The sequence below is a fragment of the Gymnogyps californianus genome, chromosome 14 (assembly GCF_018139145.2).
Source record: "Gymnogyps californianus isolate 813 chromosome 14, ASM1813914v2, whole genome shotgun sequence".
Classification (NCBI taxonomy): domain Eukaryota; kingdom Metazoa; phylum Chordata; class Aves; order Accipitriformes; family Cathartidae; genus Gymnogyps; species Gymnogyps californianus.
The window spans coordinates 13,698,205-13,714,268 of NC_059484.1; the positions used below are offsets into that span (position 1 = coordinate 13,698,205).

At 56.1% G+C, this 16,064-nt stretch overlaps 1 protein-coding gene across 1 annotated transcript in view; it reads right to left on the bottom strand.

Moving 5' to 3' along the window:
* Window positions 1-713: 713 nt before the first annotated feature.
* Window positions 714-16,064, bottom strand: part of LARP1 (La ribonucleoprotein 1, translational regulator) — a 43,012-nt gene continuing 27,661 nt past the window's right edge. The window contains 18 exon segments of the mRNA XM_050905134.1: window positions 714-958; window positions 1,534-1,661; window positions 2,188-2,297; window positions 2,534-2,678; window positions 2,964-3,115; window positions 3,497-3,603; window positions 3,700-3,905; window positions 4,530-4,653; window positions 5,860-6,219; window positions 6,511-6,680; window positions 7,584-7,758; window positions 7,983-8,127; window positions 8,397-8,559; window positions 9,257-9,451; window positions 9,591-9,734; window positions 10,337-10,505; window positions 11,308-11,373; window positions 13,017-13,078. Of these exon segments, the coding sequence (XP_050761091.1) occupies window positions 737-958; window positions 1,534-1,661; window positions 2,188-2,297; window positions 2,534-2,678; window positions 2,964-3,115; window positions 3,497-3,603; window positions 3,700-3,905; window positions 4,530-4,653; window positions 5,860-6,219; window positions 6,511-6,680; window positions 7,584-7,758; window positions 7,983-8,127; window positions 8,397-8,559; window positions 9,257-9,451; window positions 9,591-9,734; window positions 10,337-10,505; window positions 11,308-11,373; window positions 13,017-13,078 (2,843 nt within the window). The 3' untranslated portion in view covers window positions 714-736.

Sequence of the window (16,064 nt, forward strand, 5' to 3'; positions counted from 1 at the left end):
TGATGGAAGGGAGAGGTGGGTGGAGGGAGAGCCAGACCCTCGGGAAGGTTGGAGGTGAAGACGCTGGGGAGGAGGGACCAGGAGGACGAACAGGGCGATGCTCCTGTCGCGGCGGTCGGTGTCGGAGAGGCACCGCCATACGTGGAATGGGAGACGTCAGCCAGGTCGTGGAGATCAGAGGCTCCGCAGCATGGCCACACGCTGCGGCTTCGGTCCCCCGTTGGGGAACCTCGCTCCTCTGAGCTTCCTGAGCGGGCTGCCCTGCGATCCGAGGGGACACACAGAGGGGAGTCGTTGGGGCCGCACAGAGCAGACTTGTTTTGGTAAATCCAGACAAACTTCTAGCAATAATTTAAAACTTGATATATATATATAATAATAAAAAAATCTCCCCTTTCCAACCCAGCCAGAACATTTTTTTCTGAAGAGATACTAAGACATGAGTGTGTGCACAGGAGGGGAGGGAAGGGAAAGCAAAGGGTGGGTCTGCTGGGAGCGGGTCTGGCTCTGGTCAGGGTTGTAATAGCAAAATGGTGCTTTTAGATGCAGATCGTCTTTGCTTTCCAGCCACAAGAGAAAAAAATCGTGTGCGTTGAAGTTTCTCCCGAGCAGCCTATTCCTAGGCACCCACCTTCCAGCTCCCTTCCTGTCCCACCCCCTCACGTCTCCCCTTCTCCGAGCCAGTCCCCCACCAACCCACCCCATCCCCCGGCAGGAAGCAGACGCTGCAGCCTCTCTACTTCCCCACTGTCTGCGATTCTGCAGCCGACGGGGCGGGGGATTGCTGGCTCAGGTTTTTGGCATCCTCTTGTGCAGGCTGGCTGGGTGAGGCGTGGGCTTGGCTGGATGGGCACTGGCTGACCGTTTTGCTGGAAGACTGGGATGGGTAGCGCTTCCTGCCATCTCCCCCTGACGTCGTAGGGTATCTCTTGTGTCCACCTTCCTCCCCCATGGGTGGCTGGAAGAGAAGCACCCCAGTATCAGCACAGCCTCCTCCAAATGCAGGTGCCCTCCCCCCCGGAGCAGAGAACAGCCTTCCTGCAAACCTCCAGTTGCAACTTCTCTCCCTGACCCACAAGAAACACGCATACTCACCCCAACCACACAGCTGCCCTCCTCTCCAAATCTACTGCTGCCAGATTTGCTGACAGAAAGACAGACTGACTTCTAATCAAGGACAAGGGTGACAACTTGCTCTTTAGGCACCTCCTTCCCGCACAGGGGCACAGTCCAGAAGTCCGGGAGCTGAAGCTCCACACAATGCTGACTCCACTCAAGCCATCAAGGCTCACTTTCCTCCTCCCTCCTCAGCTCATCAGGGAAGATGGGCTCATCCAATTCCCCAGAGAGCTGCTCTAAAGTGGATTTGCAATATTCAAACTCTGCAGCTTGTTCCTGGCCTGGCTGCAATGATAGGGCATGACACTAGGTGTCACTGACTTCCCCTGCCTGGCACCGCTTGGGGACTGGCCCCCAAAACCCTCCATCCTTGGAGGGGACCGAGGGGTATCTGCAGGCATTGTGTCTACTCACATCCACTCGGAAGTCCTCGAGGCGCTTGAACTTGCTGAGGTATTCTTGCAATTTGCTGTTAATGTCCAGATTTTTGGCTTTGGAATATTTTAGGAAGGCCCAGAACTTTTCCAGCCCATAGAGCTGTCCTGGAGAGGAATAAAACCAAACCAGACGTCAGCAGGACAAAAATCAAACCAGATGTCAGAACCCTTTCCTCCAGGCTTCCCCATCGCTTGCCCCATACACCTCCCTTGTCCCACCGGTGGGCACAACTGAGGCAAGATGGAGAACCTGGAGGGAAGCAACCTACATCAGTAATGGGCAGCCCTCTTGACAGGGGATGTCCCCAGGCTCAGCTGACCTGGTGGTGACAAGGCTCAGCCACTGCAGGGCCTTGAGAAATCCTAGAGGAACCGGTGCCTCTAGAAAAGTGTCCTGTGAGAGCTATAGCCTCCCATTGCCCTCCTCCATCCCCCCAGCAGTTTTCAGGATGGTGACCATCCACTCAACCCTCTCCCATGAAGCGAGCAACAAGACGTCCAGCCAGTCCCTGTCACACACATTAATGTACACCATTACGTGGCTTCTCCAAAGTCAGAAGAGGCCCGGGGGCAGCCATGCAGCTGGGCTACATCGCTGCCAGTCCCAGGGGAGGCCAAAGGAGGCACCTACCAGCTTCGTAATCCTTGATGGTCTCTTCTTGAAAGTCATTAAATATGTCTGGCCGGAATTTCTTCTCCAGCCCATAGCTGTAGTATCTGAAAAGGCACTCCAGACCGTACCTGGGAACAGAGCAGCATGTGGTGCTCAGACACCAGTGCACGAAACACCCGGGCAGAGAGGCTCTTGAGGCAAGAGCCCTGCTGTGTACCAGCAGCAGGAGGTGACTGAGGGCGACCCCAGTCCTACCTTCGAGCAAGGCAGAGGTGCTGCCTGTTTTACTGTGAGCCCTGCAAAAGGCCAAACCCTTCTTCCATCACTCCCCTCCCAGGAAAGGCCACTGCCCCTCCTCTCCTACCTGTATCCCTCCTTCCCGTCCTCCACAGCCAGTTGCTTGAACTCCTCATACATTTTCTTGTTGAAGTGGTCTCGGAGGAAGAAGGACCAGAACCGGAAAAGCGTGTTCATCTCCTGGGACTGACCAATACCCAGTCGTTTCCGCTCTGTTTTGGGAAGAGGGGATAATTACAAGGCAGATCCTCTCCCAGGGAGCCAGCTCTTGCACAGGGGCTCATGTACAGGAGGGCCCTGTGACTACACCCAGTCCCAGTGCTGGACACCCTGAGTCACAGCTCATGCTCGCCACAAACTGTGGGGAAACATCAGCTACCAGCAAGGTTGTCCTGTAGGACCCTGCTTATCTCCGTGTGCACGCTCTGCGGCCATACCCTGCCCCCCAACACAGCACAGACACCCTGCCCCACACCTCATGGTGCAGGCGTCCCTACCATTAAGGCAGCGCCGACGGTACTTGTGGTAGACATGTTGCGTGAAGCCATTCTCCTTGAGCAGCTCGTGTGAAGGATGCTGAAACTTGGGCAGGGACTGTGGGGTGCAGCCATAGCTTCCGACGGCCGGGGTCCCCTCCGAGGGGCTGGAGCTGAGCATGAGAGACTCCCGTCAACCCCCTTCCTTGGCATCACCCAGCTGACAGCGGAGTGGGGTCACGCTCCACCCCATGGCACTTATCTGTTGGTCCCACCGACTCCCTGTGACTGTCTACTCTGGGTTTGGGACCTAAGCCATGGGGTATCCTACTAGGAAGGGAACCAATGTTTCCAACCAAGTCTCATCTTGTTATTCCAAGGCTTCACACTTTCCTCAGCTCCTTCCAGGAAGGACAAGTTGGGTCCCAGTCCTTTCTGCAGCCACCTAACAGGAGACCTCCCCTGCAAGACGAGATACTGCCTTTCCCCTTCCCACACTTGCTCCCTTTCCCATTTCTAGCTCTTCCGTCACCCCACACATCTGTCTCCAGTACCTGATGGAGGCAGTTCGGGGCCTGTGCTCCCGAGAGTCCATCACCCAGCCCACATGGCACTCCATCGGGGGGTTTGAACTGTGCCTTGTCTTCCTCTTCCGCGGAGTCTGCAAGACATGGTGCATCAGGGACATGTCCCCTTCCTCCCCAGGCCCCAGCTGGGAAACCCCAGCTCCCATCCCGCATCCCAGCCCTGGTCCCACCTTGGCATCTATCGTCCTCCCCTCTTTCACCACTGGGTAGAACCGGGGCGTCTGTGTCGGGTCCTTCAGCTGAGGCGTGCGAGGGGTCCGGGGAGTCCTGGCATTGCGGTAGTTGGGTGATTCTGGTACAGTTGTAGGCAAAGACCGGGCGATGGTTGAAGGCTCAGGGACTCCAAACAACTTGTTAGCCAAAGCGTCTGTAGGTACTGCAAAGAGGAAACCCCCCACCCCGGGTCAAGTTGAACTCTTAAGCACAAGAGCATCACTACAGCCAAGGGACATCCATCTAGCAGATGGGAAGCAGCAGGGGTAGGAATGCAGGGACACATCCCAGCCCTCCAAGACAAGCAGCTTCAAATCCAGCATGTCACCAGCTTGGCCAGACAGCCCAAAGCCTAGCAGTAGATCCAAGGACTGAGCTTCCAGGGATCCCACAAGGTATCCACTTCCTAGTGGCTAATAGCAGCGACAAATCCCCCACCCCCAAGAGAAGGACAGGGCACCAGGTGCCATGCACAGGCAAACAAGGCCCAGCAGGCAGCTGCCTTCCAGGTACTCAGAGAGGGTCCAAGAGGAAAGTCACATCCAGGGAGCTACATCAAAGTCTGCCAAGGTTTCCTCACTCAACTGGGACACCCCTGCTTTTGGGCCTCCTCTTCTGGAGCCCCGAAACGTTCAGCTGGAAGAGCAGCATTGCTCTGGGAAAGATAATCCCACACACCTGCGGTCCCAATTCCTTCTCCCCAGCTGCTACCCAGCCTCCAAGGACCTCTCACCAGGAGCAATAGGGACAAATTCAGTCCCACCCATTCGTGCCCCCTGTCTCTTACCTTGCTGGAATCTGGGGGGACCAGGAGGGACTTCCTGGTTTGGATCCACTGGGGGCTCTGGGGTCAGGGTGTCAAACTGCTCCCTGCTGATCATATTCACCTTCTTGAAGTTCTCCACCTCTTGCTGCATTGGAAGAGGAAGATGATGAAGCAACCAATTGCCCTCTTCTCCCCTCATCCCATCAGCTCATCATGACCACTGCTCTGCTTGTGCAACAGCCACAATGCTGGGCACGAAGTGCAGCCATGGGGCCTTGGTGCCCAGAAGGGCGACCTGCTACGCAGAGGTAGGAAGGGGAGACGCAGCAGACAGAAAACTGGGCACTGCATGGGCCAGATATGTGGCACTTGCTGCTCCCAAGCTTTCGGGATCCTACAAGGCAGCTCCACTAACCACCACTTGCTTCTTTCAGGCTTTTACCCACCCAGGTCAGCGCCAGTGCAACAAGGTTCAAGGCAAGCTCGGTAACCCATGCTTGGCCAGGACCACATTGCCCCTGCCACCTTCTTACGCCCCTAGAGCCTCCTCCCTTCATTCTCACAGCCACACTGGCAGTGGGGCACAAAGCTCCCATGTATCTGAAGGACCCATACCGCCAGCACACACAGTCCCTCTGTCATCTGCTCTCCCCACACCCCAGAGAGCAGCACTGCTTCAGCAATCAGCCAGGGACCAGACATGGGAACACTGAGCCCAGCTGGGAGCTCCAACAGGCCATCCCACCTCGCAGCCAAAATAATTTCCATCGCTGAACGAGTCTAGGCAAGTCCCTGACCGTGAGAGTCACCAAGTTGGGACTCAAATGTTTCAAAGCAGCAGATGGGCTTTCTATAAAAAGCTCAAGTCTATGCAAACTGGCACCAAAACGGAGAAGAGCACAGGCCAAGTGCAGCCCAGCCATCTACGAACCCGTCCCCAAGAAGTGCAGTCTCCAAGGGACCGAACCATGGAGTGCTGGGCATTATGGGCAGTGCAGAGACACCCAGTTCCCCCCATAGATCTGGCGCTGCCTGACAAGACCCCGGCAGACAGCGGAGCAACGGGCCCCATGTTCCAGGTCACCTCATTATTGGCACTTTGTTTACCTGGCTGCAGCCTTACGCCACGTTACAAAGCTGTGTTTATCCCCGACACAGCAGAGCATGACGCTGGGAGCCAGGAATCCCAAGCTCTGCAAGAGGACTAATCCCAACTTAGCTCTACCCCACGAGTGGGCTGCAACGCGCTGTACTGCCCTTTCCACCCCACACCAACAAGATGGCCAGCCTGCTGCACACGAGGCTCCCCACACCCCACATGCACTCTCTTCCTCAGATCAGTTGCTCTCACCTTGATCTGCGAATACTCTGGCTCAAACTGCTCTGTCCACAGGTCCTGCTCATAGTAGTACAGCCCATCGTTGATCACCTTGGCCAGCTCTGAGCTCATTTTAGCCCTGGATGTGTGGTTGCCAGTCCGGTCCCCGCCAGGATGCCGGCGCAGGTAAGGAGGCGTCTGCGTCACGATGAGGATCTTGTTCACGTCCCGATCATCGATCTCGTAATCTGAATCTTCATCTGACCAGTCGGTGAAGGTGTTCTTGCGGCCATCCATCTGCTCCATCTCCTCGTCGAAGAGGAAGTCCAGCTCCTCAGGTTCATCTTGGTCCTTTTGCTTTTGCTGCTGCGGTGCCTTTGACTCCTCTGGTTTCTACAGGTAGGGGGGCAAGAGTGACACAAGGTAAAGACCGCATAGCAACACAAGCCTACTACTTGGAGATCCAACTATTACCCCTTGTTTCCTTACCACAGCCAGAAGCTGCCCATGTGGGGAGAACACCTTATTTACACCATCTGGGGGTCAGATGGGGCCAGGAGAGACGAGGACATCACTCCCCATGACCAACAGACCCTACTTGATCTGAGACCTGCCTACTTATGATTCAAGTCACCCAGACAACTGGGAGACCCCCACCCCGACAGCTCCTACATCACCACCTACCTTGGGCCTGGCTGGGGAGGGCCGAGGTCTCTTCTTCACTTCAATCCACGTCTCTGAATCCAGGTCTGGCAGACTTGCGGACAGGCCCTTGGGCATCGTCTTCAGGTTACTGACCTCCTCTGTTTTGGTGGGGACCGGGCTGGCGGGACGCGGGGAGCCAGGAGCAGACTCTAGAGCCAACAAGAGCCACAAGGTGCTTTAGAGGGAGGGAGGGAGCCTGGGGGGTTGTGTATTTAAAGCACTTGACCGAAGAGGGAGTTATTTTGGCAGTATGGCACAGCGTGCGGGACCAGCTAGCATCCAGTGGCCAAGGCTTACCAGCACATTGCCCACAAGTGCGGGGGGATGGGGGGTGGTTGCCGAAGCAAAAAAGTCTCCGGTTAAGGCTGTGATGCCAGTGGTGGCCACAGAACTCTGCAGGTGACAGTTTCCCAGACACACAAAGCCCTAAAGCAGGTGCTCTGCTGCTCTCAGGGAAACCTTCCCAAGGCAGTCTGGAGCCTGTGGGAACAGATCTTCTCCTGCCAAAACTAACTCTTAAGACAGCACACCAAGGAGATCCTCCAACTTGGCCCCTTAGGCTTAGCCCTGGGCTCCTGCCATCCCCCATGGGATGGGGTGACAAGAGCAGGAGGCAGCCCATGGAGGACAGCAGACCCTTCCCCAGCACTCGGTTGACAGCTCCATACCTGCTGCCCCATTTGTGCCCAGTATCTCCTCAACCATTAAGGAAAAGTTGGCTTCATGAGTGTCCTCTGCCTCTGCTCTGCCCAGCAGTAGTACAGTACTTCCAGGCACAGCCAAGAGACTTCCAGCAGGACTGACCCTCCCTGAATCCCTTCAGCTCCCACAGAGGAAAAGCCACAGACTCAGTCTCTTTCACGCTTCCTGATGTACGGAGGCGGCAGCACTCTGGGGGTCTGAGAACAAAGCCCATACCAGCTCCCACCACCAAGCACAAAGCAAACGGCAGAGCCCTGCCCTGGGGAACACTCCTGACTCTCAGGGTCTCAGTCCTGCTGCAGTACCAACACTGCATCCCACACCTCCCTCCACATTCCCCCAGTGCTCACCTGTCTCTTTCTGGAAGCTTTGCCGGGGCACAAACTCGGGGCAGTTGATGAACTGTGAGAAGTCTGTCTGTGTGTAGTCTGCCATAGGAGGGCCAGGCAGAGCCCATTTTTCTGGCTGCTCTTTTCTCCGGATCTTCTCGTCCACGATTTCCACCACCTTGCTGTCCTTCAGAGCCTGGAACCAAGCGATAACCAGTTAACTTAGGACCCTGCCTTGGCACGTTGAGTGGCTCAGCCCCAGCCCTTCCTCCCTAGGACCACCAAGAGGAGGAGGCAGCAAGTCAAGGACAAGGGAAGGCTCCACTTGCATCTCACCCATAGCCCATCTAGAAAACAGGCCTCAGACAGGGGTGGCAAGAAGCAGAACGAGAAGTAAAGTCCATCTTTCCTTGCCCTCACCTTGATGATGAGGCTGATGTCAGTGGTCAGCGCCTGCACCCGGTGGAAGCTGGCTATCAGGGTGATGGGAAGGAAGCCGTCTGAGTCCATCTTGCGACGCAGGAAGAAGTCTCGCTCCAGGTTGTCCACACTGAAGTAATATTCTCTGTATGGACAACACGTCAGTGAGAGGCAGCTCCAAGCACCCCCGAGGCAATAATCCCTGCCCCTACTTCTGCTACTGCGAGGCTGAAGAGAGACAGCCTGGGGAGCCCAGACTTGGGGCAAGCTGGTGCTGTAAGCTGCATGGCGCAAAGTCAACACACCTCGGCTCTAACCCTACCCACGGGATTAGTCGTGCAGTCTCCAGGGAGGGAATCTGTGAACATCCCACCAACAACCAACGCTCAGACAAGGAGAAGAGGTGGTGCTTACATCTGCCGCTTGATGTAGTCTTTCAGCAGTTCCTGGTCCACGCTGTAGAGCTCGGCACTGCTGATGTTGTCAAAGTAGTAAGTGATGTTGCTAGTGTACTTCTGGGTGCGGGAGCCATCCGAGCCCTCAAATTTCCGGTACCCATACTGGTAGTCGAAGTGCCCTGTGGGACACCAGTAAGGGTCAGCACAGAGCCCCTGGGATCTGCTAGACAGGCTGTGCTGCCAGATGGGCTCAGACTCCTGCAGAAATAGCCCCCTCTGCACTGTTCCTGGGGCCCCCATGGCAGCCCACAATGGGGCATCGCTCACCCACAACCCTCATCCTCCTACTCTCAGCCTTTGCCACAGAAGGCATCCCAGTGAAGCTTCAACACACAAAGCCAAAGAGGCCAGGAGCCCTCTTACCCAGGAGCAACTGGGCAGCCCAGGTGACACACGAAGGCCCTACACTGAAGCTGTGTCAGCGTTAGCACAGACACTGCCCTGTCAAATGCCAGTGCAGATGCTCTTCCCCATCCAAGCCATGGCTCCTGCTTGGCTCTCAACATGGCAAAGCCTACGCAGAGTATCAGCATGCTTCAACTCCTGCACGGGGCAGAAAACAGGTGGAAGAGCTTGGCCTGAGTAGCGGAAAGACATCTGACTTTATTAAAATACTAGTAAGAATAATTTGCTTTTATTAAAAGCAGCTCAACTTATCAGCTGGGATGACCTGCTACAATATTTCCCTGTATCCCCACAGCACTCTGCCCTCCCCAGCCCGCTTTGGAGCCCCAGGTCTCAAGCACACACACACACAGAGCCCTGCGCTTTGGCACAAGCCCTGTTCTCTCCCTACTGTCGCAAGACCACACATACAGTGATCACCTCCTCTGCCACGGCCGCGGCCCCTGCCACGGCCCCGGCCTCGGCCCCGGAAGGTCCCTCTCACAGCTCCTCCCTCGCTCTTCACGCTGGAGGTTTCGTCGTGGTCCTGCCAGCTGCGCTCATGCTTGTTGTCCGGGTGCCAGCCTGCAGCAGACGGGGAAGGAGAGGCAGGAGGAGTGTTACAGGATGAAAGCACCTCCCTGAAGCAAGCCCACTGCACCCGGAGCCCTCTGAATGCAGGAAGCGTGCCCACTGCCCCATGCCGTGCCTGGGCATCAGGGCTTGCTCTGCCCCACAGCCAGGGCAGGGAGAGCGGGTCCCCAGCCTGAGCCCCCACCTTTCAGCTCGCTGCGGTTGTTGGAGGGGTGCCTGTGCTGCTCGTTTTGCCGGTTGTTCCGAGAGGCCGTTTTGTCCCTAGGCACCTCTGACTTCATGTCTATCTGCAAAGGGACCCACTTGTGTTTGTTGCCTGCAAAAGGACAGGGTTTGGGTGTGACACAGGTTCAGAGAGCGTCTGCTTCCTCCCCCGCAGCCCCCTCTTGCCACACAGCCCCCACACATGGAGGAGAGAAAGCAGCAGGGCCTTTTGGACCGACCTTGTCCTCAGACATCCCTCCAGGCCTCACTGGATGCAGAAAGGCTCCGACTGGGACTCTTGGGCATGGAGGAACACGACACAAGACTCCCCTGTTGCTTCACAGCACTCATCCTTCCTCTGCCCGCTGAGGCTCAGGCCAGACCGAGCCCACGTGTCAACCACGGCTGACGCAACCCACAGTCAGGGGCTTTTCTGTGCCACCATGGAACGCACGTGAGAGGGCAGACTACTGCCATGCTCCCCAGACACACAGATGCCCCTACTTGGGCCCCGCTCCACCTGCTCCCAACAAAATGACACTTCGCCTCCTTGAAGCCTGCAAACACCTTTTCACCACAGCTGTCCCTGCGCCGGGACTACATTCCTGCAGCAAGGCCCCCAGGGAAGGCAGTGGATGCTTCCACCTGGCTGTGGGTTGCAGAGGGGGAGGCAGGCTGAGCCCAGGGGACTGTCCCCACCAGGTCCTGCTTTACCTTTCTTCTTCTGGGCTGACTTCTGGTTGTCATCGTCACCATTCTTCTCCTCCCCAGACTCATCTGATTTGGTTTTCAGGCTCTCTTTGCCATCACTCCCATCCCCTTTCTCCTGCTCTTTCATGTCTTTCTTGACAGGCAGTTTCCGGAGGGACGGTGCTTTGTGAGGCTGCTGGAGACACACCAGTGCAGGAAAGATGTGAGATGTGGGAGAAATGAAGAGCTGGAGGCAGACTCCAGCTGTCCCAGCGGGAGCAGGAATAGGAGGACTTTGCCCTAGGCTGGAAGCATCCCTGCTCTGTGCCTCCCAGAGCTGTCCTGTTCCTGGGGAAGGGCTTATGTCTGAGCAGGGCAAGCGCCTCTACAGATGCTGGGAAGTGCTCAAGCTGAGACACAAGCCCCAGGCACAGAAGTTACCAAGATGGACTCCCAGGGAGGCCTGGTGCTCCTGGATGGGGGTGTCCTACAAGGGACCGGACTGCCCCAATGGCAAAAGGGTGAGTGACCCTCATGCCCTGACAGAGAGCCAGGAGCTCGCAAAGCAGCATCCAAAAATAGACAGGTTTCAACGACACCCACGTCTGTAGCAGGAGAGGAAGGCCGTGCCCCTCGGGCACACAAGCCCCTTCTCAGGCGTTTTCAGTTTCTCCTGTGGAAGTCTTGACTTTTGCCCAGGTCCCTTCTCGCACTGAGCAGCCCTGAGGAGAGCCGGTCTGGGAGCTGCCCTACCTGCTTCATCCAGCCTGGGGGTTTAGACCGGGCTCCAGGCTCCCAGAATAGCACCAAGGGAGGGAGCCTGATGCACGGGGCAGCCCTAAAAGGAAATCCCCTGCACGCTATTCCTGGCTGCATCTGCACTGATACTCAGGACCCCAAATGGCCTGGCTCTGCCAGCACTCCCAGCACCGCAGAAGGACAGGGAGGTCTGCAAGGGCCTTATCCTGCTCACCGGGGCGATTTTGTGTTCTCACCTGAACGCTCTTGTGGGCTATTTCTCCAGGTGTTGGCCAATTTGTGGCATCACCGAAGTCACCAACCTTGTATCCAAAGAGAAAGGTCTCATTAGTGCACAAGCTGTGGGTGCCGTTCCCTGCATCAGCGGCCAGAAGCCCTCCTAGCCACGCTGTCACAGCCACCAACCACTGCTGTCCTGCGGACGGCTGTCCCCGGGAGGTTTGGGGGTGACACCCAAGCTGCATATATACAGCCCCTCTCCCCACCCAAGCAGGGCCCCCAAAGTAATCCAAATATCTGCAGACAAGTTTATGTCTGTCGGATTGTAATGAGGCTGCCACCAGCCCCGTAAGCTACCAGCCTCCCAGCTCCCACCAAACTTTTCGCCCCCGCAGCAGCATTTGGCACCAAGCCGCCTGAGGTAACTCACTCATCATAGGCACTGTCCCTTGGACAGGGAAAGCACACGGCTTTCAGCATCCTAAATCCACCTGAAGCAACTACATCCCATTAAAGAAGCTGCCCCCACCTAGTGGCAGGTTACAGCCAGGCATAGCTTCACTTAAGTGCCCAACTGCAACCAAGTGCTGGCAACAACAAAGCAAGGGATCACGTAGTAGAACTGATGGGAAAATTCAAGCAGGTATCTGATGGTGATCGGGGAGGTCCCTCGTTCCAGACACCCCATGGGTGTCCACCAGTCACTTCTCTGTTGAGTAAGTGAGCTGGCCACTACCATCATTTCTACCTCCTCCAGGTTTCAGAGAGGACCTGCAGGACAGAGAGGAAAGGACCCAAACAGCTGCCCAGGTACACTATGAATCATGGCTGGGCACTAAGTTTAAGATTATCTGGGCACAGAAACTCCTCCTGGCCCTTGTGGGGTTATTTCTAAATTAATTTGGGAGTCACTGAGTCCTCCATGAGATCACGTCTCTACATTCAAGTGCCATGCTCCTCTCCCCAGGAGGCAGGTTTCCTGGGAAAACCACCTCCAGTGCAGGACCATGCCTGTTTCACAGGCAGGAGCACCTTCCATCCCCAGGGCCCTCCTCTCCCTGAGATGGAACAGTTAAGGAAAGGTATATCAAGTCTCAGATGCGTCTTCACTGGCTGCTGGGAGCCAACAGCCCGTGTCCCTAGCTGTGCCCCACCTGCATGCAACATCCTCAGAAGCAACTGTCCCTCCATCACATGTTGATCCCCTGGAACAGATTGCCCTGGTTCCTCCAAAGGAGTCGCTTTGTTTGAAATCAATTACCCTGGCTCTCCGTGTGCCGGTAAAGAACAGATTACACAGGGAAAAAAGGACCTGCGGACGCACCACTCTATCACACCACCGCCCTGTCTGCACTGCAAAGCAGGGCACTGGCTAAGCCCACAAGGGACTTGGGGTGTCCTTGGGACACAGGGAGAGGCTTTCCACATCCAGTACTGTGCTCCAAGTGCCTCCCCGTGAGATGGGAGGTGAGGTCTCCCCTGGTCTAGCTGGGCAGAAAACCAGTTCAGGCAGCATGCAAGACCACTAAAATGCTGAAGAGGAGATGGACAATCAGGATGTTCTCCTCTACGCTCTTCCCAGCAGCCAGGCCAGCACATCAACCCCTCCACAATCAGGCTTGCGAAGGAAGCGGTCTGCTCACCAGACCCTCAAGATGCTCACGCAGTGCTGACAATTGCACTAGAAGCTGGTGGCCACCGAGGGGGACAGCAGGTACAGCCTTACCTTGCTTCCTTTCCGCTGTCTCGGGTTGGCAGCCCTCACCACTTTTGCAGGAGTTGTATGTTCTGCAAAAGGAGGAGGAGAACAAAACTGTTAAAACACAGCTGAAAGTTGTGGAAGTGTTAGCTCTAGAGGGAAGCAGGTGGGAAGCAAGCCAGCTCCCCCTTCAGCAAAGGAGGGCTAAGAAGAAAAGGTGAACAGAAAACAGAGCCAGCTTCTGACCTGGGTCTCAGAAGGGCCTCATCAAGCTCAGATGACTACTGATCAATCCAGGTGGCCAAGAAATGGACCTTTAACACCATCGTGCCACAGAAAGGCACTCCCTGTCTTAGTTCAGCCCTCCCCACTTGGCCTGGCCAGCCAGGGAGGAGGGGTGGTGAGGAGTTCAGCTCGCTCTGTAAAGCACCATGCAGAACTTGATATGCTGTTACGCACAGCAAAACAAACATGCCCTTGAACAGACAAGGCCCATCACCGCACCAATGCGGCCGGCCCTCCCCAGGGAGCCGAGGAGGGCTCTGACGGAGGGACACGCAAGCCTGTGGCACATGGGCGCTGCTTGTCTCGTGCTTTGATCTCCAGTGCATCCCAGCATGGGGCAGCAAGTTCGTGAGAGGTAATGTATAGAGAAAAGGAGCCATATCTGGGAAGTGCCTAAATCCTGCTACAGCTGAAAGTATTTAGGCACTTGAGTGCCTCTGGGGTGTTTTAAGGTATCAGAGTGCAACTGTTGGGGTTCAAACCACCATGGACCTCACACAAGACCTGCAGCAAGTCAAGACCTCAGCCCCACCATGACCTGTCTTGGCTCCTGCTCACACATCACCTCCTTACAAGCAGAAAAAGAAATTTGACTTGTTTTCTCCCTCCCAGGTTTGACTGCAAGGTCTCTGGATCAGGAGCAGGCTCACGCAGGGCACGCACAGAGTCCAACAGAGCAGCACGCCGCTGCCTAACACAAACCAGCCCCGCGAGGACCACGTACGAGGCTCTCCTCCCTGACAGCTGTGCTCCGCAGGGAGAGGAGAGACCACCGGCCCCTGCCTCGAAGGGCAGCCCATGCCAGCTGCCACGCACCTGGCAGGAGCGAGCATTTCTGCTGACTAAGCTAGCTTTGTTTCCAAGAAAAGCACCCCAGGACTGAGGTGGGGGGCGAGGGTGGGAAGGTGAAGAGCCCCGAGGCACGGCAGAGGCTATCTGGGGACGCCCCAGGAAACACCCCGAATAGCCTACCCAGCTCCACTCAAAGCTGGCTTTGATGTCCTGCATAAGGCAGGACAACTTTGCCTAGATGATCAAAACCGGTCCCCTTCCTAGCCTTGAAACCTGTGATTCATTCTGCTGGCCCAGCCTTGCTCAGAGCTGGAGGCTTTGAAGTGTCAATAAGGCAGAGTCAGACATGGCATGACAGAGCCACGTGCGCTCCCCTTCCCCAGTTCCCTTCCCTAAGGCTCCTGTGTGGGGATTTCACCCCCAGGAGAATCCAAGCTCTCAGCTAGGTCCCTGAATCTTCCCCTTTCCCCCCAGGACCTCCCCAGCCCACCTGCACTGCCTCCCCCCACGAGCAGCAGCAGTCCCACATGTCCCTCATTTATTCCACATGCACCTCATTGAGAATCCCGGTTCCACAGCACAATGCTCGCCACAAGGCTTTTAAACTTTCCTGCTAGCGTAGGAAGAGCAAGTGCTTTCAAAACAGCCCCTAAAATCCTCCACTCAACGCCCACAGACGTCACCAACTAAATATAGCTTCAAAAGGCACCAAGTGCTACAGCACAAACCCACAGCCAGCCCAGTTTTCCACAGGTACAGAGCACCCCTGCCTGCTCCGACAGCACTGACATGCCTGGCACCGCGGAAAAAAATAACTAAACTTGTTCTGCAGCCTGATTAGGCACCGATCTCTCTGGCTGGGGGAGAGCAGGGCTCCCTCTATCACTGCAAGCATCCCACCCGGGTGCCTACTCCCACCGCACTGCAGCCTCAGGGTTCATGGCAATGGCATCCAGCCCTTTTCTCCAGCTGCTTCAGCTCAGGAGCCTCACAGCCATAGACGTTCTTGTGCTTTTTTGGGGACCAGTCAAAGAGAGGCCCCCTCACAACCTCTAGTGAAAGAGGACACATGGGCACAGGCTGCAGAGGTGGGTGCCACAGACTTCATCATCTTTGCAGGGGAGGGAGGAGATTGTTTGAAACAAGTTCTGCTGGTTTCCTTATCTGCAAGATAGGAACAAGAATCCCTTATCTAGCTGAGGTGCTGAGAAGACTAATTAGCATTTGCAGAGCGCTGCGGAAGGCAAAACCCAAAGCAAAGCAAAGCTAAGTGCTGCAGCCTGGCAAGTAGGCTGCTCCAGGGAGCGCAGCCAGGCCAGCACCGCGGTGGGGGCTGCAGGCGACTCTCATCAGTGTGGATGGAGTCGAGATCTGCAAGTCATGGTGGAGACTGCTCAGAACACGGCAGGAGACCGAGAGGGTGTGACTGTGCTAGCGGATAGACAGACAGAAACACCATCCGCAGAGCCAAGAGCCACAGCGAGCAGAAGCTGTGCATGCCTGGCACCCTCCAGGGCACGCCAGCCGAACCAAGGGCCCCAGCTCCAGCCCATCAGCAGCTCCTGGACATCAAACCCAAAACTGCTCATGTTCCCTTGCAGGCACTCTAGCAAACTCTAGTTTAAAAAACCAAACCCAAAACCAACCCACCCAAAACACATTTAGGCTAACCTAGGTGCTCAGGCTTCAGAAGAAAACCTTCCTACAAGGACAGCAGCACATCTTGTGGTGCACAGCTGAAAAGACCCCCTTGCCAAACCCCGCTGCAGGAAAACCCCACTGCCCTTCGTCACTGCATCAACAGGGGAAATAGGGAGCAAACGGGTGTTGCTCACCCCGACACAGGAGCTCAGGACAAGCAGTGCTAGTGAGGGATACTAGATACTGCCCTGGTTGATAGCCGAGCCCTTAAAAGCTGCTGACAGATGTCTCAGACCCACCGGCATTTCACAAAACTCCTTTTGCACTTATTTGGTGGCAGTAATTAATTTTCAGTTG